The sequence below is a fragment of the Neopelma chrysocephalum genome, unplaced genomic scaffold, assembly GCF_003984885.1.
Source record: "Neopelma chrysocephalum unplaced genomic scaffold, ASM398488v2 Primary Assembly neopelma1_44, whole genome shotgun sequence".
Lineage (NCBI taxonomy): Eukaryota > Metazoa > Chordata > Aves > Passeriformes > Pipridae > Neopelma > Neopelma chrysocephalum.
Window position 1 is genome coordinate 11585888 of NW_020897703.1, and position 24814 is coordinate 11610701.

At 40.8% G+C, this 24814-nt stretch overlaps 1 protein-coding gene across 4 annotated transcripts in view; it reads left to right on the forward strand.

Annotated features, from left to right (window-relative positions):
* The first annotated feature begins 4246 nt into the window (after positions 1–4246).
* Positions 4247–24814, forward strand: part of PDE11A (phosphodiesterase 11A) — a 130005-nt gene continuing 109437 nt past the window's right edge. For 3 of the 4 annotated variants that reach the window (XM_027678464.1, XM_027678466.1, XM_027678465.1), the window contains exons 1-2: positions 6322–7202; positions 22202–22360. In XM_027678464.1, coding sequence (XP_027534265.1) covers positions 6360–7202; positions 22202–22360 — 1002 coding nt within the window. In that variant the 5' untranslated portion in view covers positions 6322–6359. Of the gene's footprint in view, positions 4282–6321; positions 7203–22201; positions 22361–24814 lie in introns of those variants that run through there. The other variant, XM_027678467.1, reaches the window with a different exon arrangement.

Consider the following 24814-nt stretch of genomic DNA (forward strand, 5'->3'; position numbering starts at 1 on the left):
ATTACACCTGCAGCCTGGCCTTGCCCTTGTCTAACAGAACAGCAAAGATTCCTGAGACCATCATTTCTGTTTTGACTGCAGAAATGGCAGAGTTGTTTCCATGTTACAAAATCCTATAAAGCTTGAAAGACCATAAGTGAGGCTCTCTACTATGAAAGTGGTCTGCATAGCGTGCTGTGTGTGAGCCAGAAGCTCCCTCAATGCTACTCCACCTGGGCCTCCCACCATCTAAAGGGATGTGAGATTATACTTCTTTTTATAATGTTAGCATTGTAAATAAACAGCATTGTAGAAGATACTTTACAGAGTGTGACTCCATTCTTACTGGGTTCATAACGGACAAACATCTCCTGGTGCAAAATGAAGTTAAAAGAAGAAATCAGGATCGGGCTGCGCACATTCTGTTACTTTTCACAAGCAAATTAAATATGCAGAAATGCCCCTTTCACGTAAGCAGATGTAGCTGTCAAGAGGAAGAACATAATAACTGTGACCAACATTTTAGATTTTTTCATAGATCAAAATGGGTGATGTTGAAAAATGTAAAAATATCTTTATCCAGAAATGTTCTCAGTGCCACACTGTTGAAAAAGATGGAAAGCACAAGACAGGACCAAATCTTTGGGGTTTATTTGGCTGTAGAACAGGACAAGCTGCAGTATTTTCTTATTTAGATGCAAACAAAAACAAAGGCAAAACTAACAGATAGCATGGATAAGCTGCAGTGTTGGAGGGGACATATATGCAAAAAACCTCTTTCTTTAGAGCTATGATAAAAAGCCTTACTCACAAGGAGTTACTCTCACAACTGTCTACTTTGCCTTACTGCAGGCAAATTTGAACTAGTTTTGGAAACAAAAATCCTCGTTCCCTGTATTAAAATATTGGTAAAATTTCCAATACTCAGTACATCAAATTAGAAGGTTTATAGCTTTCCCAGAATTTCCTAGTACCAACGGGCAGATTTTAATTTCTGTTCTTAGAGTGTTTTCAAATTTTGTTTGCTGGTAACTACCCTCTACTGGCATCATGGTATGCTGCAGTTGTTTTGCTTGACTAAATACTGTCTCCTACTAGTATGCTATGACTTTTGTTTTTTCTTGTATTTTTCATACAGACAGTCTTGAAAAGCAGTGGAACAACTCCAGTGGAAAGTATTCTGCGTGGGTTTCATTGTTTTTATTTCTATTATTTGAATATAAATTATATTATTTGAATCAAACTATTAATTACAAATACAGTCCTGGTTTGGGTTTTTTTTCTGGTTACTAAAGAGCTTTAGAATTGGCTGACTTCTTTATTTTTCTGTGATTTCTAAGAAACATTTTGTGACATTCACTTTATGCTGGGACTTCCTTCATACAAAACATTGTCAACACATATTGACTATTTTTTCCCATTAAAATTGTGTGAAAAAAATCATACCGATGTTAGTACAGCTTTTTAAAAGAAAGTCAACAAAGCAATATCTAAATCCACTTTAGACAATGGGAAGTCAACTCTGGAGGACAGAAGAAAAAAGTGGACATGTCATTATAGGTCTTGCAGTAGTTTTCAGTACAATAGTAGGCTTATGTAGACAGAGACAGGTTTTAGCAGGTTTGGAAGGAAACACTAATGGTTTTTCAACTTGTCAAGAGATTCCAGGAACTGACCATTGACAACCCTTTTTCTAATGCCCCTCAATGGAGCAGAGCTTGATGAATTTCATGTCAATCTGCAGATGTTCATTTTCAAAAACGGTATGAAATTAAGGTTGGATCCTCTGGATATTGGAATTACAAAGATACTTATATACTCTAAAAGTAGTAAGTAGTTGTATGTGAAATGGTGCAAAGAACTGCAACTTTCTGTGATGCAAAAAGGACTTATATTTTACTTAATAAAGTGACACGAAGACAATGTATACCTTGTACATTTTATATTATCATTTATCATTTATGCTCACATTCTCTTGGATTCTACATGGACGACGTTCAAAAGCATCACACCTTTGATTTGAAACCATCGATATTTTCATACATATACGATGTTGTGCCAGCCTTGTACTTTATTATATTTTTTTGTTTTTCGTGAGTTGTTTGGAGTGAGAATACACTGACAAGAGTATTTAGAAAACCCTAAGAAATACCTTCCTGGTTCAAAAATTATTTTTGTTGCAATTAAAAAGCAGAATGAAAGAGCTGATGTTATTTGCATACCTGAAAAAAAGCAACTTCATTGAACATTGCTTCAGCAGCTGCAATGTTAGTGAAAGATGGTTTTAATTTTGACTAGCTCCTAAGTCAAGTTTTAGTATTTTGATGTTAATTATTCATTAGGGACTGGCCTTAGCAAAATCAAATAAGGATATGTTTTAAGATGTTGTGTCCTAGTAACATTGTGAGGTGGGCATTATTTATATGGTGTTATACATTTCATATAGAGAGATCTATAGAAATAGAGGGGTTTATACAAATACTGTTCCTTTCTATAAAGACATGTGAGAGCCTGATTCTGCAACTAGTTATTCAAACATCCACTGAAACTATTAGTCAGTGATGGCTATGTAAAGCTACAGTGTCTATTCCCAGGTGCTCATTTTATGAGCAATGTACTGCTGCAATGCTTACCCACCAGGGGCTTTAACTGGTTGTCTTCTGCACTCCATAGAACTGAACTGATGGTTTGAAGGAAGGGAATAAGCAAGCATCAGGTAACAACTTCTCTGACACAACTGGGTGAGCACTTGCTTCTCTTTTATTTTGTGTTGTAGTTTTAAGATAGTTCCCCCTTTCAGTTTAATAGTCAGGACCTCTTCTGATGAGTGTTTGAACAATTAAAGCATCTGCCTGAATAACAAAAACTTTCTCAAGTGCTTTTCTCATTTTCATTTTGAGGAGCGCTCTGTCACTGCCCTTCTGAACAGAGAAACACACTCTGCCTGAGAAATGCACTGACATTTCTGCTTGTGATTCTTTTAGGGCACCTCTGTATGTCTGTACCCAAGGAAACCAGGTGAGACTGGCTAAAGCCTTTCTTGCTGTTTGAGTTGGCATTGTGCATCCCTGCTGACTGAAGGTGCATCATATGTAAGATGCATCAGATGTAAGCTGCCTGTACCTCAGTACAGCATACTTGTAGAATTACAAAGGCAGCACAATCTCATGGCATTGAAAAATCCATTTTTCTTTTGGCCCTCCCACAAAAGGCTTAAACTAATTATCTCAGGCCCACATATGAAGCTGCAGCCCAGTATACAGTGTACTTGGTTTACTCATCATACAAGCGGGTGTATAGTTAAATGTATGCCAGACAGACTCCAGTTTTCTCCTAACATCCACCAATGCACAGGACACCAGGCTGGGTGTCTGAATCAGGTTTTATCCTGACACCATGTCCAAAGCCCGTGCAAGTTATAGAACCGTCAAGCCACTGGATCATCTTTGTCACATTTCATCCTGAAGAGAAGCTTCTAGTTTATACACAGATTTAAGGTTGCAGACTTCTTTACAATTAAGGTGTTACAGTAAAGAGTTCACTATGTATTTTATGCAATGGAGATAACTGCAGTTTTACTTTCTTCAGTCTTGACTCTGCTTTTTGAGAGGTTATCAATATCCAGATTTTTAATGTAATGAATCCCATGCATAAAGTCCCAGAAAATAAACTGAAGATGCCACAAAACCTTGAAGAAACGGTAAGGGAAGACATTGTTTATACCTAGGCTTACAGAAACACTAAATTGCTGTAAGTGTTTACATACAGAACTGCTACACAGTAACCATTTCGTAGTAAATACTGGTATGAGTGCTCAGACCAAACCTTACTGCAGTGAGATAGTAAAAATTATTTCCATACAATTATTTCGCACCCAAGGTCCTTGCTTGAGAGCTGGGGGTACGCGCCAGACTGACCTCCAGCAGCTCATACGATTTCTTTGTGTAAGGGGAGTGTTTGTGCCAGCGCTGCAAAACCGCAAATGCGGTTCGGGGCGTGTGGCAGCGGCGCCCTTGGCGGGGACGGCTCAGCGGCAGCCCCGACAGCGCAGGGGGCGAGGGCGGCCCCTCGGCTGCGTCCTCCCGAAAGCGGGGCCTCCGCGAACGATGTGACAGTCGCGGCGCAGTCTGGAGGGCTGCGCTCGCTGCCGCGTGTGGAACCCCTTTGCGTCACAGCTCCGGCGGCGCGGCGGCAGCGCGCTCGGAAACGCTTCAGGAGCAGTGTTTCAGCCGCCCTTGCCCCCGCTGGGATGCGCTGCCATTTCATACCCAAGCCACCTGCATGGAAAGAGCTTCATTAGAGGTGCGAGCAGCTCGGGGACGACCCCCTAGAGCGTGTCCTCCGACCCCCGCGCTTGCCGCCCCTCGCCCCGCACGCCGCGCAACCCGCAGCCCCCTCGCCGCGGGTTCTGCAGCCGGGCGCGCCCCAGCAAGCCAGCGCCCGGGTGCGCCCCCTTTCCCACCGCCACGGCAGTCCGGGGCCAGCCCGGCTCCCTCCTCTCCCCAGCGGCTGGGGCTACTGGCGGGGACGGCGCCCGGCGCCCCCCGCCTGCCCCATTGCCGAGAGGGTGCCGTGGGCGGCGGGGTTTCTCAATGGAGAGCCCGTCCTCCTGCGGCAGCATCCCTGTGCGCCGGGGAGAGACGGAGAATTGCACAGAACCCCGTCAAAGGCGGGGGGCAGGCACGGAGCCCTGCCGCCACAGCGGCCCAGGACCGGCGGCAGCGAGGGGATGGCTGCTCAGCCTGCAACAGTGCGGGCACCGAAACTGGGAGCCAAAATCCTTTGTCTGTGGCTTCCTAAGCAGTCGCCTAGCTGCGGAAGCCGCAGCATCTGCGCGGACTCCCCTGTAACCCCCGACTGCTGAGGGAGACGCGGCAATCCTTCGGGACACACACGTAGCCCTTCCTGTCCCAGCTGACACCCGCGAACCCCCCTGAGCTACCGACACCTGTCCCAAAAGCGCTCCCTCTCCTTGCACTGCCCGGACCCTGCGCCGTAAGGAGCTGCTGCAGGAACAGGGTCCTCGGCAGGTCGGAATCCCGTTTGGTTGAAGATTTGCCCGTGTGTTTTCCCAGCCACCCAAACTCCCATTCATGAATTTCTGAAGCACCCTTCATTCAGTCTTTGGTGAGCGCATGAAAGACATTTTTCACGTGTTAAGATCCATGACTCTTGTTTTTTTCAATCGCTTATGCGTAGGCATTGATTAAGCAATGAAACGTGCTCCACGTGCGCATAAAAATAACCCCGGTCCGTCTGCCGGCGATGGATGCGGTCGGATTCCGTCTGGCAGCCGGTGATGCCGGAGCGCACACTCAGGAGAGCCTCGGCGGGCCCGCTCCCGCCGGGCTGCCCTGCGGGAAAGCGGCTTTCGGCAGAAAGCCCTGGGCGGCTCCTGGCGGGCAGAGCCCGCTGTGCTGCCCGCACGCCGCGCCAGGAGGGAAGCACCGCGGGTGCAGTGCGCACCGGGCAGAGCTGGGTCTCCGCACGGGTGAGGCTGTAGGCAAATCAACTCGGAGATTCAAGAAACGGAATTCACTCGGGATTCTTGAATGGGCTCCGTTTTTCCGCCTGTCTCCTGAAGTACTGAATAAGCTCAGATAATGCTATAAATTAGAGCTCTTTAATGCGAGCCCTCGCATTACCTCCCGCCGCCTTTCCCGCGGCCCGCAGCCCGGTTCGTCTCTTCCCCAAACACGCATCACAGACAAAAGGCCCCTCCCTCTCCCCCCGATGTTCTTGAATGAAGCTCCCTAGCGCAACTCCCCACTGCCGGGGGTCCTCCTGCTGGGGGACCCTGCGCGCCCCGCCCGCTCTGCTGAGGCTGCTGTGGCCAGGCGGGCGGCGGTACCCCCTCGTACCCGCAGCGGGACTTGCCAGCCCTCCCTCCCCCCCGCCTGCCCCCCCGCTCGGCTCACGCGTCCTCCCCTCCCTCCTTCTCAGTGGTCTGCCGGCTGGCTTACGCAGCAGCCGCCGCCAGCATTGACAGCACTTGGCAGAAGGGGTTTACCCGAGCGCTCCAGGAGCATCTCCAGAGGCGCGGCGGCAGCGCCTGCCCGACTCAGCAGGGGAGCGGCCCGAAACCGGGGACCGGGGCGAGAGCCGGAGAAAGGCTGAAATCCGGGAAGCAGAAAAAATATCTAGAAAAATACGAATAATACTACTATTAATAAAGAGTGGTGGGCAGGAAAAGGAGGTCGCGGGGGGAAAGTAGGTGGCGAGAAGAAGGCGCGGCTCTGAGCAAGGGCCCGGGCAAGGGGCAGGAGCGGCCCTTCGCCGGGGCTGCCAGCAGTCCTCCCGTGCCCCGGGGCGGCCGTCGAGGCGGCGGCAGCACGTGGCGACGGCAGGGCATGGCCTGAGCCACCCCCGCCGCCGGCACCATGGCCACCGCCGGCGATGCCGGCCTCGACGTGGCAGCCGTGGAAAGTTTCCTAGAGAGGCACCCGGAGCTGGTGGAGAAGTGGCTGAAGAGGAAGAACTCGCTCCCTGGAGCGCCTGCCCAACCCGCCGCCCCCACTGCCGGCCCGTCGGAGGAGCGACGGAGCAGCGACGGCCCTGGCGGCGGCTGCGGTAGCGCGGGCGGCCCCGGCGGTCCCGGCCCCGGCGGTCCCGGCCCCGGCGGTCCCAGCCCCGGCGGCGGGGGACTGCAGCGCCGAGCGTCCCAGAAGGAGCTGCGGAAGAGCTTCGCCCGCTCTAAGGCCATCCACGTCAACCTCACCTACGACGAGCATGTGCACGCCCGGGCGCAGGAGCCGCTGAGCAGCGTGCGGCGGCGGGCGCTGCTGCGGAAGGCCAGCTCCTTGCCCCCCACCACCGCCCACATCCTCAGTGCCCTGCTGGAGTCCCGCGTCAGCCTGCCCCAGTACCCCCCCACCGCCCTGGACTACAAGCGCTACCTCAAGGAGCACAACGAGCGCCAGTTCTTCCTGGAGCTGGTCAAGGACATCTCCAATGACCTGGACCTCACCAGCCTCAGCTACAAGATCCTCATCTTCGTCTGCCTCATGGTGGACGCGGACCGGGGCTCCCTCTTCCTTGTGGAAGGAGCCGCCGCCGGCAAGAAGACCCTGGTCTCCAAGTTCTTCGACGTGCACGCCGGCACCCCGCTGCTGCCCTCCGGCTCCACCGAGAACAGCAACGAGGTGCAAGTGCCCTGGGGTAAGGGCATCATCGGCTACGTGGCGGAGCACGGAGAGACGGTCAACATTCCCGACGCCTACCAGGTAGGAGCCGGCCAAACTCCCCCGCACCGCGGCAGCGGAGGCGTCTGCTGGCCATCGCCTGGCCAGCAGACGCCTCCCGGGGCGTCCTTCCCGCCGCCCAGTGTCCCCCTGGGTGTCCATCCCCGCCGCCCAGCCTCCCCTGGGGTGTCCCAGCCGGCGCGTCCCAGCCGGGGCGGCGGGGATTCCGCGGAGCAGCCGCAGGGGTGCTCGGGGCAACTGTTGACGGGGCGAGAGGGGGCTCCGGTAAAGGCAAGAGAGAAGGCCCCTCCCGGGTGGCCGATGATGCTAAAGTGGCCCTGAAATCGGTACAGCAGTGCTTCTGAATTTCGCAGGAGCGATAGGTGGCTTCACGTGTTTTGAAAACATGTTTTGGAGTCGGCTGAAGAAAAGTTTCAAAACATGCTCATGACAGTCCCAGTGATAGTGTTCTTAAATCTCTGTTTCAGTGTTTCCTGCTTGTCCGCTGCTAACAAAAAATCTCATTGCTTTCAAAAGGGCGTGTATTTTCACCTTTGCATATGTCCACTCAGCCCACGTGGCATGTGTTTTCAAACCTATTCCTATGAGTGATATAACCAGTCCTGTTATTCTCCAACAAAGACTATTCCCACTTTTTACTCTTTTAGAGGCTTCAGTATGAATTGTGAAAATGTAGTTTTGGCTTGAAGGCAAACATTACCTTTGACTTCAGCAGGGACAGATGAGCCCTTGCCTGAGTGTGTTATTGCAGACAGAGCCTTCAGTTTCCTTGCTTGAAATGTACCTCTCTTTCAGGGGGTCTGTTTCCAGTGTTTATTTGTGTGAGTCACTATCATCAATTTGAGGTTCTTGAGAAAATTAAGAACCACAGATCGTCTTAATTAGGATCATGGAAAGCATTAGAAAGGTGGGAGATGTATGTCTTTAAGAATTTTAGTAACAATCGTTGCCCATTGTCTGATTTTGCTCTACAGTAATAATAAAAATAATAAACATTAAAAAAACTGGTGATGCTTTATAGCAAACTACAAGGAAGAAACTTGAAAAATAAGATTTTTTTTAAAAAATACAGATATTTGAAGCTGAATATTTATTTATTTGTCAAGCTCTATTTGAAAAATACTGGGCACCTCACAGATCCAGACTGACAGATGTTCCCAACCCACAGAGTTCAAAGGGAATGAACAGAGCTTGGTAAAAATGTTCAGACTAAAATGAGTATTGGATTACTTTTGAAGAAAAACCTCAACTGGCTTTCTTCCGTTGTTTTTCCCTTTCTCCATTATACACTTTCTCTTGCAATCTGTTTTTATTTTCACTACTAAAAACTGTGCAGTTCCCAGAATATCTGCTGCTGCAGGTGAAGCAATATGTTCTTAATAGTCTCAACTCACTAAACAGATAAAGGATGTCTGAGTTTGGCTGAGAAAGAGCTTGATCCCTCTTTTTAACTCTGGATAACTCCAGCCATCTTTTTTTGGAGGTGAAAATTTCACTGGAAAGGCAGTGTGTTTTCTGGTCCTAGGGAACTGTATTATTTTTTATTCAACATTTGTTCACGTTGTGTTCACTTCCCTGTGAAAAAGTCCAGCTACTTTAAACAGTTTATTGTCTGTTTAATTTGCAGAGAAAAGTAAAAAACAATCCGTCCAGTTGTCATTTCCAGTACTATTTATGTTATACTTTTGTCTGGCTCTTATTAAAAATCAATTTAAATATTATAAATAATAAAATTCATTGTGTTTAAGCCCTAAGTACTTTAGTTGCAGTAGATGGGCAAGCTGTAATCCAAGTCCATCTTGTAATTACATCAATTGCAACTTCCCTGCTTTCAGTGGAGCTACTTCTGATTTGACTTTAGTGCAAATGAAACTTAAGATCTTGCAACATTTATGAAAGTTTTGCTTGATAATAACGTGGGGGAATCTGCTTTCTATTACATTTCTGAGTTAGTAACAGTTTATTTTCTCTTGCATGGCAAGTGTATGTATCCATTGTGCATCATTAAAAGAAGACCTTTCCAATTTAATAGTAAAAAGAGCTCTATGGAAGCCCAGGTACGTGTGTGTGAAGAAGTGACAGGTGTTCCGTTTCAGGTCATTGTAGCGCTCACAATAGAGCACTTCAAAAATTAATAAATATGATGATAGGATTTTTGCCAGTATTGCCACCGATGATGAAAGTGTTTAATCAACTGTCAGGTAAAAAACAGCACCACCAGGAAACTGTCAGGTGGAGTTGGAGAAAAAGTGGTGACAGCACAGCACCATTTTTTGTCCATTGAAGAGGGTTTCTACATTGATGCTATTCATTTGGTAAGAAAAGGCCTTTCATTAGGTCAGAGGAACACTTTTAGATTAAAGTTCTTTTGCTTGCTTTTTAAATTAACGCCCTTGTTTAAAAAGAGGTAAATATACTTCCATGTCATCAATTAGCTAGTTTACAGTATTGGGTAATTTATTTTATTATCATCCAGCCATCTCTGTTTTCTCAGAGCCTAATCAAACACCAGTTGGAATTCGACCACTGAGTGGAAAGTGCGTGTCCTGCTTGTGTTGTCAGCTACTACTGACATTAATGGTACTTCAGTGCAATCAGCATTATGTTTAAGTCCTGTCACGTCTTGCAGTTTGTTTCGTGCAGGAAGTCCCCTGTCCCCATACACACACTGACTGCTTTAGGAAGTATTTGTAAATGACTGGCTGTGTAATTTTCCGAGACAGTGTAGTTTTTCAGTTGCACATTCATTTTTCTAAAAAGAAAAAATACTAAAAAATTAAATCAGTAATAGGCTGGGGTTTTCCCACAATCCAGGTGATTGTTGGTGTTGTTGAGTCTGACTTTCTAAATCTCCTCATGTAAACAATCTTTCTTAATTCAATAAACATACACATATATAAGGGTTAGAATTATTATTATGTATTGAGGACTGTATAATAATCACTTCTTTTAATACTAAACAATGACTGTATAATATCTCACAGTAATTTAATTTATGAAGTTCAGCTGTAACTGAACAAACTTCTTGGAAGCCCACAGCAATAAAGAATTTGACAAATAGTTTATGGAAAGGTTTAGATTAATGTTATATGACTGATTTAAAACTTGCACAATTTCATTCATGTCATTAAAAGCATTATTTATTACATTTCAAAGTCATGTGATGAAAGAGAGTTTATAACAGTAACATATACAACCTGATCTGCAAGAGTTAGCAGTACAGAGGATTTGAGAACAAGATAGCAATTAGATACTTTCTTTGCATTTTGGAGCCAGTCTAGAACTCTTTCTCCTAAAATTAATCCAGTTGATTTATAAATTGAACTTTCAGTCGCTATAAGTTCTATTATAGGGCCTTTGGTCTTGCCATATGTTAATTTTGGGAAGCATTTCTGACTCCTTATTTTTATGTGAATAGTGCACTGTGTCTTGAGCTCTCATTTGGAAGAATTTGGTCATACTGGCAAGGAAGTTTGTGGCCTAAATGTCCATTGAGGTTCCCCTTAGGAGAGAATAGATGTAGCTTCTGTAGTCATATGTGAATACTATTAAGCATATTGTAAGTATACAGGCAGAGAGGCCATTATCTGTAGTTCTTAGGAATTGTTTACATTTTTCTTTTCCTATTTAAAGCTATGGATTTTTTCATGTCATCCCTCCTTCTCACAGGATATCTATGATGTTTAGCCAAAATTACTGATAATTTCAATTTTTTTCCATCTTTTAGAGCAGTATTTAAATAATAAACATTTAAAATCACAAGTAATGTTTGGTTATTGGTATATTTTTAGCTGTGCAAAAGTTGGGAGATAATTTAATAGCATCCCAAATTCTTCTAACTAGTGGAAAAAATATTACCCTCTAGAATAGTAAGCATATATCAGAAAGGGGTGAAAAATATGATCTGCCATTTTCTAGTGTCAGGTGAATAAAGTTTCTGTACATCTTATGTTAAATTTGGAATTTTAAAAGTAGCTTTAAAAGACAGAAGACAAAAATGTCTTACCAGATGGATGTTTTAATAAAATGTGTAGCAAAGAGAGGAAAAATATTAAATGGAGTCATGCTAAGAGATGGGTTTTGTAAGTTGGAGAAAGTGCTATAAAATATGATCAGAATTATTTTTCAGTACAGCTCAAGTCTTCAAAAAGAAAATGTAACCACATTACTGGAACTAAAATGAAGCAAAATAAGAGACAAATTGAGCTCTCTTTGTGCTGGACTCGCCTGTTACTTCTTTCAAGCTTAGGCCAAACATAACATAGTTACGCACACACATCCCTTTACAGTAAGTTTTAAACATCCTTGAATACTTAGGTACAGGCATGGATGTTGTCTTTTTCATGCCCTCCTGGTGAGCTCTGAGCATTCACTGGCTCCTGCTGTGCCAGGACAGCATCACAGAGCTACAGCTCAGGGGTGCAAACCTTTCAGCCTGGGAGTACCTGTGTGGGACTGGCTTTTGGTGTAAAGGTCAGGAGGAGGCATAAGCCACATTTTGTTACGCAGGGTAGCTGTTTATCATCATCAATATTAAGTGTGTCTCTTTCAATTTTAAAGAGCAGTTAAAGGATTAAAACCCTGGGGCCTGGGAAGTTCAGTTCTGCAAGTGAGAAGCGTTTGAGCACTGTTTTATTCAGCAGCACTGGGCAGCTGGCACCGACAACAGCTGTATTCATTTCGGTGCTGACTCTTAACAAGGACAGAGGTTGCTCTTTAGAGAGCAAGGAGAATGAGACCTGGCAAGCAGAATAAACAGTGATTTTAAAAATTCCTTGTAATAAAGAAAAAACAGTTAAAACAATTTTTTTGCTCTGCATTAAACATGACTAGGAAGTACCATGGGGAATGCAGGAGATAATTGCAACAGTAAAGAACTAAACTGCCCTGATGTGCTTTGCGCGAAAGGGCACTCCAGCCCATCATGCAAAATTTGGGAAAGCTTGAAATTCTAAGTACAAATCAGTAAATTGGTGAAGGGCTGTTTAATTATTCCTGAATCTGTAACCCAGTGGCCATGAACACATACTTTGTGTCACAGTGGGGCTGGCCTGGGAGAGGGTGATCTTTCTGCAGGAGGCGGCACCCCTGGGAGGGAAGGGCAGAGAGCCCTCAGGACAGCAGCTGTGCAGGTCTCCTAATCTTCTGTCACTTCCTTCGCACCATAAGTCTTCGTCTTAGGGAGCAGTTTCTGACTGATGTGTGAAACATCCTAAGACCTTCTCAGGTCACACCACCATCACTGTCCCCTTAGAGATCCTGCCAGGGGCAGGAGCTCCGGGGACACATAGATTGGCATGTGTCCAAAACCACCCAAAGGCTCAGTTGTTTCATGTCTCCATGCTGCAGCTCAGGTGGATCACCAGGACAGGCAGGGCTGCACAACGCACTGTACACTGCTGGTGACAGCCCTCCGGTATCATGAGGAATCACACCTGACCCTCCATGCTTGTGTGGGGCAGATGAGGTTAGCTCACCCACCACGCAGGCAGTGACCTGTCCTCCTGAGTTGCTCGGCCATTACTCCGTAGATCCTCACCTCCTGCTTGCTGCCCAGGTGTGCCCACCATGGATGTGAAGCCTTGTCTGTTTGGGATGAGCAGCAGGTGAGCTCAGGGTGCTCAGGTGGGGCTTGTTTGCTTCAAGTCTCTGCATGGAGAGCAGCAGGGTGGCAAGGGCTGGGGTAGAATGAGTCTGACCAGACTCACATGTAATGAGTTTTCTCTACTTCCCATGGTGGCTGTTGGGTAATTCTCAGCCATCTTGTGGGGCTTGCGCACTTAAAATCAGTGCTGAAGGACAGTAGGATGTTTTGTTTTGGTACTGGTGCAATGGGATGCTAAAGGTGGGCGTGGGCTCCCAGGCAAACAGAAGCATTGGAGGACTTCAAGGCATTAACAGGTTAGTAATTTTGTGGGAGTTAAAAAAAAAATCTGACTCCTTTTTCTTAGTTGCCCTACTCTATAGAACAACTACTTAGTACTGGGTGTCTGTGACCTCTCCAGAGGGGCAGTGGTAAGTCCTGGCTCCCCAGCTCTCCCTGCACTGCTGGTCTTGCAGAGCTTGTCAGGAAAAACCTTTTGAAGAGCTGCAGTGGTTTTCCTTTTGGTAAGCTGACAGACATTAACTAGTGTATTGCTCAGCCAGTCCATCTGTCTGAAGAGTACAGATGTTTTAAAGTTTTTTTTCCCTCAGACACTAAAGAACTTTCTTGTCGAACAGATGTGAAACTGGTCAAACTCTGCCTAGAGCTTCCTCACGAGAAGGTAATACTGTATATTTCATTATAGCGTGTCAGTGACTCTTGCAGAATTTGGCTCTTCTGATTTTAGTTGAAATCCTGTTGCAAGCACAAGACTGAGTAAAGCTGTAGTTTCGGTTAGTAAATGATTTTGTTATTCTGCTTGATTGGTTTTTGATTTTTCAAAACAAATGGATGTTTCATTTTGGTTATTTACAGTCGCGTGCTGTTGCATAGCTTTTCCATAGAATAACCAAGGTAATAAACAGGCCTATATGCATCATTACCTGAATTAATTTGTTTTACGTTTCTAAAATAACCCTATTGACAAACTGTGAAAAATAAATGACTTGAGCTACTGGGTCAGCAGAGTTGTGTGTTAACAGGGTAACAGCAACAGTGTGCAGTCTGAGCTTCATGTCTCTACAGTGAGCACTTAAAAATGAGTGTTGTTTTGTTGATAACACTATTGCTTTGTTACAATAAAATATTTTTAATTTATTATTCAAAAATCCTATTATACTGCTTCTGTAGTACTCGAAACCATCTGTTGCCCACCTAAGTAATCTCCTGCAGGTGCTGGGGTTAAACCCATACACAGATTTCTTTTGTGAAACACCCAGGAGTCTTTACTCATAGGAGTATCAGCTTTTTAAAGCCACCCTCCATGTGTATATGTTTCATATGAAGAATCGTAAATATTTAGGAGCTCAGCATTAAGCCTTGTCTCAAAGCAAGTTTGAAACAAGATAAGAGCATGGACACAGTTGCAGTTGGTTCTCAGTGGGGCTTCAGTCAGGTCCAGTACATGAAGGGAGAGCTGTGATGGAGCAAACAGGTGTTGATCTCAAAATACTTAAAATTAGAGAAAAAAAATTTTTCTTTGTAAATAGCTTCTTTAATAGTGATACATGCAAAATAGAAGTGCACAGAATCTGCTGTACATAAGACCACAGCTTGGCTTATTGTTGTACTACAGGTGATCTAACAGGAGTTTGTTTTGAAGGAAGAAAAAAAACCCTTATGTGATGGATCTGGGTAGTGTCCTACAGGAATATTTTCTGATGCCTGCTGTTGATCATCTCAGACTATGAAGCATGAACTCTTTTTATGCTTATTAGCTAGGCAGTTATGTCTGCAAACTTGCTAGTGCTTGTATACCAATATACTGTTTTTTCGTGTCAGTTTTGTGCCAGTTATAAGTAGACAACATGTATTGTTACTTATATCCATTGTCTAACTAATAAATAAAACAGTAGTCAGAAAAAGGATCATATGAGACACTCCCACCAATCAAACTCAACAAAGCCCCAAGCTACTGACATGTGGGGAAGAAAAAGGAAACACCAAAAACTTTAGTATTGCATTGTTGCGAATGAACACCTTTTTTGTTGTTGTTGTTGTTTTGTTTTTTCTTTTGTTTTTTGGGTTTTTTCAAAGTAAGCTATTTTAGAAGTTCAAACTACTTATAGACTTAGTTTTAAATCTGGAAACTGAAAATTTTTTGAGGATCAGTGTTCCCTACTTTAAGAATTGTTTTGGGAAGAACAGAGAGTTCTGAGCTGTTTTGTGTGTTCTTACCTATTTTATTTATCTTGTAAGAAATATTGTTGTCATTATATAAATAGTCACAATATAACTGGGCTGTGCTTATTTACTTGTGAGAATTAGGTTTGAGATGATGCTGCCTGGTACTAATTTGTTCTCCTGCTGCCTTTGTCTCTGGGACTTTAGGGATTTTGGGGGAGATAACAGATATAGCTGCAGCAATCCCTATATGGAAGTCTCCACAGAGATTTATTACTTCTGTTTTGTGTGTGAATTTGTTCTCTACAAAGTTTCTCCATTACTGAAGAGGTTTGCTGCTTGGTTTCTGTTTCCTGTTTATGCACAGTGAAGTTTGCACCATATGTGATTTTTAGAAAAATGCATCTAGAACAGACTGCAGGCCCTAATTTTTTTTATTTGTATTTAACTTTTTTAATGTTATGCTTTGAATCTAGATAACTTGCTGTCTTTTGGATTGCTCTTTCTGTTTTCTATAAAAGTTTATGTATTATAGTCATAGGAAGCATGATTAAGAAATAGAATTGTTATGAACTCTTCCAACTTCAGTTTCTTTATTTCTGTAAGTATAAAGGCTCTTGCAGGATGGCTTCCTATAAATCCAGTCATTCAAGTACATTAAATCAGCTTGTTTATCCCATGCAGTTTGGTAGTACAGTAATACTCAGGTTAACAACGTTGTCAAACATACTACTTATATCACTTATTTTTTATACAACTTAGCAACTCAATCAGTAATTTAAAAACAGTATATTCATGGAAATTTTGATGCAAGCTTATTGTGCATTCTTTATAATAAAGACCTTTCTAAAGAAAAAAACTACAAAAAAAGTAGTGCAATGAATGGTAAAATATAGTAGGCCGGGCCTGTTAATCAAACACCTTTGGTAGTGTTCTCTTCTGTGTGATTAAAAAGCAGTGTTTTCAAATCATTAAATAAAATCAGAAATTACTTTTTCTTGTAGCTGTTAGCTTTGGCTGAGGCACTTAGTGCATTTCACTAGATTCAACGCTTTCTCCTTGGACATTGGAGAAGGAAAACAGCGTCTTTCTCATGAAGACTAAATTCCTGGAAATATATTCAGGCAGGTTTCATCCTCTGTTAGATTATTTGATTTTTAGCTAACTTGGGTTAGGATTATACTTTTTTTTTCTTTGTTCTAAATCATGCTAATAATGCTTACATAAAATGTACTGGTATTGTTAAGGTGGTAAAAAGACTTATTTTCTTTCCAAGTTCAAAGAGCTATCCTATGTTAGAAAAAACCAAACCAAACAAACAAAAAAACCCAAAAACAAAACAAAAAAAAAACACACACAAAAAAAAAGAAAAACCCAATAAAACTCATACCTTTACTAACAATGTATGAAGTACCTACTTAAACTTCCTTCAGGAGCCAAAACTTTTTAATTTCTAACATAATCTAGTACCTCAAATGTCTTGGGAAAAGAAGAAATGTAGATTTTAAGTAAGGTACAACAAGAACAAAATACTTGTTTTGATTCTTTCATGGGAGTTTCAGAGACCCTCCATAGTCTCCTGTGAAATAGTGCATGCCTTCAGTATTTTTTGGTTGGAAATGTTTAAATTATTTTCGCAAATGATAGAAATAGTGACCTTTTTAAATGAGGTTTTGCCTCTTCTTCCTGGTCAGCATGGTTTATTTTTTGTAGACCTTTAAGTGTAGCTGTTCAGGTTTAATCATGATCAATGAATGTTCTTTAGTGAATTCACATGTGTGGTCAATTTGCTACTGACATCAAAGAAAACAGGGATGAGCCCTAATGGATTTTTTTCATTTACCACTTCTATCAATAATACAGCTGATTTGACTTTTAACTGCTTGCCCAATAATTTGTGTGAATTTCATAGTCAAATTTACAGACTAATTTTATGAATACAGTAGTCAATCCAGAGGACTCAAGATACAAAAGATAGGTATCATTTGGTTAGATCCTGATTCAAATTGACTGAAATCCTGAGTACACCAAGCTAATGAGTATCATATGGGATCAGAGCTTGGAAGCATGGTCAATATTTTGAGTTTTCATCTCGTACGTTGAATGTACAGGATCTAAAAAAGTGAATTTGAATATACCAGCTCAATGATGAGAATTCATGCTGCTCACAACTGCCGTTCCAGGTTCTAGCATTTCTGATCCCTCTGTTATTGATTAAGTATGATCTGAAAGTAATGTTATCCTCACAGTTACAGGAACTAGATTTTTTCTTTTTTTTTTGAAAGTTGAGATTCTGATAATGTTATATAATTCCAGAACTTAATCTGATCTTCTATAAAATAAAACCATGAAGATGTTTGTCTGTTCTCATTTATTGACAGTCTTTAAATATGCCTAAAACAAACTGGGACTACAGTGCCCGTATACAGGCAGCTGAAATACCAGCACTTGGAATGATCAATCAAGACTTCTCTCTTCTGTAGCTTTACTTGACTGGGTATCACATTGTACAGGGTAATATTTCCCTAATAAGAATTTACAATCAATAAATATCCTTGAGACAAGGATAGGGTTTCTCCTATAGAATAACTTTTCCTTGTTGGCAGTTCTAAAATTCCAGTTAAAAGTGCCTCAGTCTTCACATTTTTCATGTTTCTGCTATGTAGAAATGTTATTATATAGAACCAAAGCAGTAAAAACAGCTATGTTTGGTTTTAATAATGTTTTAAATAGGCGGTGGTAGACTTTAATTCATGAATGTTCTTGCATGAAAATACTGTCATACAATTAAAATTACAGTGAAGTCTCTCTCAAATGTATCTCATCTAGTCTGTCCCTCATTTCTGAATATATGTCTTGATGTAAAAAAAAAATAAATAAAAGCAAGTGCTTCATTGGTATCATAAACACTGATACTCCTTACTGCCCAGGAGCCTGGTCAGATGAGGACCCTGTTGTGCTGCAGGCTGTTCTAACGTGGGATAATACAGTTTGTGTCTCAAAATGTTCGCAGTCTGACATAACCCATCTCTCTGACTTACCAGGTTTGTTATCAGCTGCTAAACAGGCCTCCTTGCTCAGGGTTACTACCCTGTGAGGAGAGGTAGGCATAAATTTTTGTCCAGGCTTCTTGGCCATCACAGCTCAACTGATAATCTCCATTAGATCCTGCCATGTACATCCCATTTTGACAATAAGTGAATAAAAGAAGAAGAGTGTGGGGATAAGAGGTTTGGAACATAATGCAGGTTATTGGGTCTTTCTGTGTGTATTGCATGGTTTAACAATAATAATGTTGCTAGAAACAGTATTTTATTTTATTTGCTTTTATATCTCTGCATCACTTTCCCAAATGCCACCAAAATTTAATTCCTGCTTGCTTTTCCACAAAAGATTAGGGATAGTTTCACTTCACATCTTGATGATTCTCATTTTTTTCCAATAAACTGCATTAACTTTTTTATACTACTGTACCTTTAGTTTCTACTCTGAAGATGTAATACCCTTCTGCAAAAGTTAATCCAATTCTCCGACATTACCAACAAGTAGTTGAAGAAATAATATTTAATTTATTAATTAGTGAAGCCTACTGTGTGATAATTGCACTGCATTTCCCTTTCTTCTGTTGTAGAAGAACCATATCTTTCTAGGCAGGATTCTCTACTCTGCAGAACAGTTCACCTTCTGTTGAAGTTGATGTAAGTGTTTAAAAGCCTGTGGAAAGATCACAAGATCACACAGATCTGGAATCCTTGATGCTGTTATTAAAAACCATTCATCAATAGGGGTTCTGGTTCTCCTAAAGAAGTTGTTAGGTACAAATAGTTCAAGAGAATCTTATCAAAGACTGTATATTAGTAATCTGATCTTTATGGAAGCAAAGACTGTTTAATACACTCCAGAGGCAGAAATAAGTCTAAGGAGGAACAACTCCTAATGAAGTTGTAGAATTGAAACACAACAAAATAAAATAGCATGATAAAAAAAGAACCAAGAACTTGATATTCTCTGGCAGAAGAGGGCTATAAACTGTTTATAAATACCATGGTTGGTATTAATTCTTTGTGGTTGAAATGTATGAAAATGTGCAGTAAGTAATAAAGTAGCAAAACATATGTTAATCTTTATGATGGATGAGTGTAGAGCACTTCTAAATTACATCTTAAGATGACTAGAACAGTCTATTTCTATACCATCTGGAATTGACAATGGAAATAAAAATAGATATAAAATTGTCAGGAAAAAAACTTTGTCAGTTTTTAGCATCATTAAAAATTTAATGAATTCTCTTCCTCATCACAATCAGCTCTTAGATTAAAGACTGTATGGATTGTTTTCATCACTTGAGACAAATATGGATATTAATTCACAGCCAATGTTTTCTAAACTTTTGAAAACCAAAGTTGCACTTAATTTTGTACAACAGCTCAGTTCTCTCATGTTAGGGGCATCTGAACTGGCTGTTAACTGTTGTCTGTAGTGTAAATGCTCACCCTGGAGGAACAGAGCTTCTGCCAGTAAACAGCATTATTTCCCTTTCTGGCTTGTAGAAGAGCTGTTGAAGAGTATTCTCTACCAAGATGAACAAAAGTGCTGTTAGCAATCTCTCTTCTCAACTTTTTAGCCTCCTTTGAGTTACTTTCTTAAGCAGTGATCAAATGTAATTTGATCTCAAGATGTAATATTGTCACCCTGTGCATATTTTATGCACTATAAATTTGTTTTTGAAAATGGTATTTATAGTATTTTACATTGTATTGTTTTTGGAAATTCTACAAGTATTATAGTATCTGTTTTCACCAAGACATAAGATGCTACTTTAGTGCTTTAGTTTGAAATGTGTTATGGCAGTTGCCCCTAAACCATGTTTCAGATCTGAGGAAAGAAATGTCTAAATGAAATTTTAAGTGATTTTTTTAATGCATTGGGGTTTGCAGTACTATGACTAAGACTTTAATAATTTTGTAGTTTTGGGTGTAGAAATATACTCTGTGCAGCACTGTGGCCCCACACAGAGTAGGAATGACAAGGAGAATGAAGCAATTCTAGTTTTGTTTATGATTTAGATTGCATTGACAAGTGAAGTCATCTTTGAGTGTGATGCAAGTATTTATATCTTATGTACATTCCTCAATAAATGTGTAACCTCAGGCACATTAATTGTCTTAGAAAACAAATAACAAAATACTTGCTGATGTTACTTCAAAGAGAATCTTTTAATTAGTATATTTATTCTTCAGCATACATTATCAGTATTTTCAGTATTTGGTTGTACAAGATTGATTTCTGTCATTCTATTGTAATAGGAGTCTTATGCTCACAGTACACATTCTGTATTTTTTTTTTTTGAGCAAGTGCATGCTTTATGATAAATAGGATTACATTGCAAGCTTATTCAATCATGATTTAGAGACTTTATGTAAGAACTAATTAAAATAAATCAAAATCTTCGTAGTTAATTTTGCATTAACACTGGTCAAAAAACCTAAATATAAGTGAATGCATAAGCATATGAAATAATCATGCCTAAAAAATGTTAAGTAATAATAAAAAACCCTGTTGATTATGCTAGATGAAATTCCTGACCAGCAGAATTTGAAAATAACCAAAACTACAAGAAGTTATACTTGCAAAATTCTTGAATAAATGATTGCTACTTGTCATGTAAAGCTTAAGGGTGATGATCTGTTGTGGGGATTCAATTGCTCTGTTCTGTTATCACTAATGAGAGTTGTGGTACATTTGCCCCTTAGAGCACTGCAGATTAATGAAAAAATACTCTAGTTCATGTATACTGCATTTTAGGAACTTACAGACTACCCAGATATTTGCCCGTACCATTTCAGCCTACTCGACAGTGGTTTTGTTGAATGTTAATATTGTGAGACAGTCTCCACGAAATCTTTCATTTCATCTTTATGTAGTGTTAGTATAGTGACTTCACAAACATAAATTTAAAGCATCACAACTTCATAAAGCACTTCTGTCTAAAATTGATTCTTCCTGGTATTTCTCATGTACTAATTATAAGATTGTATAACATAATATATCCCTGGTGACTTCCCAGCCAGAGATAGTCTAGAAATTAGTACATACCAGACCTGCTCACTCTCAATGAAGGTAGCACAGCATTCCTCGCAGCTTGTTATCCTTTTGTACAAACCCCAGCATGAGCATGCTTCACACACTCTGTGAAAATACATCTGGTGAACTGCAGAGAGCTCTTTCAGTGCCTTGGAGGGCTACAGTGTGTGCACAGAGGAGCCCCGGGAACTCACCAGTGCCTGCAAGGGCCGTGTGGTTACCCCCAGCTTGACTGGTAGGAAAGTTTATTGGCAGTAATATAGAGATAGTAAAACAAGCAGTATTGGTTAAGGTTGAAGAAACTGAACACTGCCTGTAGCCACATGGTAAGCAGGAACTGGATGACCACTTTAGCTGCTGATAATTTGCTTATCTGTGTTAAAACATGTGAAAACTGTGGGCAAAGTGACTCTGACCATCTGTGGCCAGGGCCAAGGACTATGACCCACCTCTCAAGCCTGTCACAGTCCCTTCCTTCCCTCCAGTGTGTCAACTGCACCACACAGCTTTGTGTCCTCAGCAAACTTGCTGAGGGTGCTCTCAATTCCACTGTCCACGTTCTTGACAAAGATGTTACAGCACCAGTCCAAATACCAACTTCTGAGCAATGTCATTTGTCACTGGTCTCCTTGGTTATTTAGCTGTTGACTGCAACTATTTGAGTGTGACTATCCAGCCAATTTGTTATCCCCTGAGTGGTCTATCTGTCAAATCCACGTGCCTCCCATTTAGAGACAAGGATGTTGTGTGGCACAGATGTGGTGCTGAATTGTGTGTGTCTGTAATGAGTTTGTGCTTTGTCAAGGTCCATAGCGTGTTATGCAGATTCACTTTTCTCATATTTATGTTCCTCATACATTTATCTTCATTTTCCAAGTTCTGCTGGTAGCTGCTTTGGTAGTGGTTCTTTAGTTATGTCATTCTTCTAATTGAGGCATAAATGTGGGACTTCAGTGAATGCAATTATGTGAAAATTATGCAATTATGTAAAAACCTTGATTTTCTGAGTGAGGAAAAACAGCTAATAAAGAAGGGGTTAATAACAGAGAAACAATAGCATAATACTACTGAAAAATACTATATCAGACACTGAGAAAATAACTTCGCTGCCTGAAGAAAGCTTAGATATATGAAATGTGTGTTAATGTTTCTTTATTTTCTTTTGCAGGATCGACGCTTTAATGATGAGATTGACAAACTGACTGGATACAAGACAAAGTCACTCTTGTGCATGCCCATAAGAAACAGTGATGGAGAGATTATTGGTGTTGCCCAAGCAATAAACAAGACTCCAGGAGGTGCCCCTTTTTCTGATGATGATGAAAAAGTAAGATTGTCTTTCCTTTTGTATAGTTTTTTCATTTTTTTCTGTAATTCAGTAGACTTGTCTAAAGATACTTAATCCAAAGAAGTACAGCATTTGTGTTCATGATATTTTTGGAGATGCATAACATAAAATGTACATTTTTTTTTTGTTGTTGTTGTTCTCAGTAAGAAATGAATATCTGTGCTGTAAATGTGTGAGTTCTTGTGGCTGAAACTTCAACTTAATCTTACGTAGACTTTTTTCATGTAGTAGACCTTAATGGGAAGACTTTTATTTTTTGAAAACTCCACCTGTAAGAATTAGTTTGGGGTGAAAGCTATCACAGAGATATTTCTAAGCTTGTTGAGTTTAAAAATCAACATATTCTCTTAGTGGTTCCTGTTGGATAAATGCCTGTAGCATATGCAAAAGAAATTTTATTTTTGAGAAAATTATGCATATACAATTCTGTTATTCTAAAATATTGGAGACTTGTAAATACCCATGAAAGGGCAAAGAGGATGGGAAGGAGACACTAGGTGTGTATATTGAGCAGAATTTGGAGAGTAAAGTGAGCTCAAAAGGCAGGAAAGTAGAAGAAGCTGCAAGGAAGGAACTTGAATTAAAGTCAGTGAGGAAAATAGGAAATGGTGCAGCTGAAGGCAGATACATACAGCTGACCTTGGAGGGGAAATGTGCATGAAGCCAAAACATGACTGGGGAAGAGAATGGTAGAGGGCAGCAAACTGGAGAGGAACAGAACAGCAACTCTGCCCAGGAGAGAGAAATGGAGTCTCCTTTAAGCATGTAATAGGGAAATACAATTCTGTGTATTAAAATAGTACTGAATGTCATTTTTGTGGAAATGTAGTTAGAGGCAGACTTTACCCCCAACAGCTCTTTATGTTGATTCAAAGGCAGTTAATATTTGATGCAGAGCCATTTTTGCTGTATTACATACATGTTGACTTGTCTATGCTATGACAAAAAGATGTTAAGTAATGCCTGTTAAAGGAGAAAATTCTGTCCCACTAGTCCACCTAAATAACTGGAGATCATTTTTATAATAAAGATATCCTGACATGAATGAAATGCATTATAAAGCTAAACTAACAGTGAACTTACAAAATATGGCATAAATCAAACTCGTCTTCCATAGAAATCATAGTAATCATATTTTGAGTATTTATTGGAGATGCTATTACAATATTATTTTTACATTTTTATATACCTACAGCAATACATTTAGAGCCTTTTACATAATCATGTCATAGTTTGAAACAATTGTTTGGTGAGAATAACAACTTGAATCTTATTATGACTCTTTATATGAATAATGTCTGCTAACAGAATCATACTTGGGTTTGCTGTACAGTGGGAGTAATTCAAAATTGATTGCCTTTTTGAAATTGTAGTGTGTGAAAGAACCTTTTGCAGTCCAGGTAGGAAAGTCTTTGCCAAGTGAAATATTAATGTGGGTGCATTAAAGTTGAGAGAGAGTGAAAAGGAGTCCAGACATCTTCCAATAGAAACAGTTATAAACTGGTTTTTCTTCTATTTTTGTTCAATTATTTACCATCGTACAACTTTGCTATCAAGTGGAGGTCTTCCAGCAATTATTCTTAGCAACACCTACTTACATGTGAGGAGCCAGCCTGCTTACTGTGTACCACTGTTTGCTTTTGGTGCTTTTTCTAAATGTGTTTCAACATTATTTTCTGATCTGATGTGCTTGAGCTGCTTACCAATTTCTTGTTAAGCTTCATTTTCCCACAAATATGTAGCCATTTGGTTCCAATTTGAAAGACTGGACATGTTTGGATTATAATCTTAAAATACATTCAACAAATAAAGGAGTGGAGAATAAATTAGGCTAACAGTAACAAAGTTTATTGTTCAACAGACTAACAGTACAGACAACTCAGCTCTCCACTTATACATAATACCATAATAGAGTGAGCTTTAGGAAACTTTCATAAATGCCAACTAAATATGGCTACTTTTCACAGCAACACTATTAACAACTTTATAAAACCACAAAAGTAATTCCAAGAGCAATACTCATTGCAGTGTCTATTTATATTTGTCATCTTTTGATTAGATGTTTTCTTCTAAACATGTTCATTAACAAGGAAGAAAGTAATTCCTGTCTCTGGCAGTATCATTTATTTTAGCACCACATTGAATACAGTCTTCTCTTCTGTGAAAAACTTATCCAAACTTTCTTTTCATAAAAATAATTAGCTTTTGATTTCTGTTTCTGTAAGGTGTTTATGTAACTGATTCGGCATTGTGATTTAGTGTAATTACATAACTTTAAAAATAACTTTCAATTTTCAGATAACTTCAGATGTCCAAAAAAGTAGGATCTCATACTTAAATTGTTTATTTAGAAGTTAAACTTGTATAACCTTGCTTCTGAAGTACTTTCAATTCTTGAAAATCTTGGATGTTGAATATTGTTTTATTAGCATA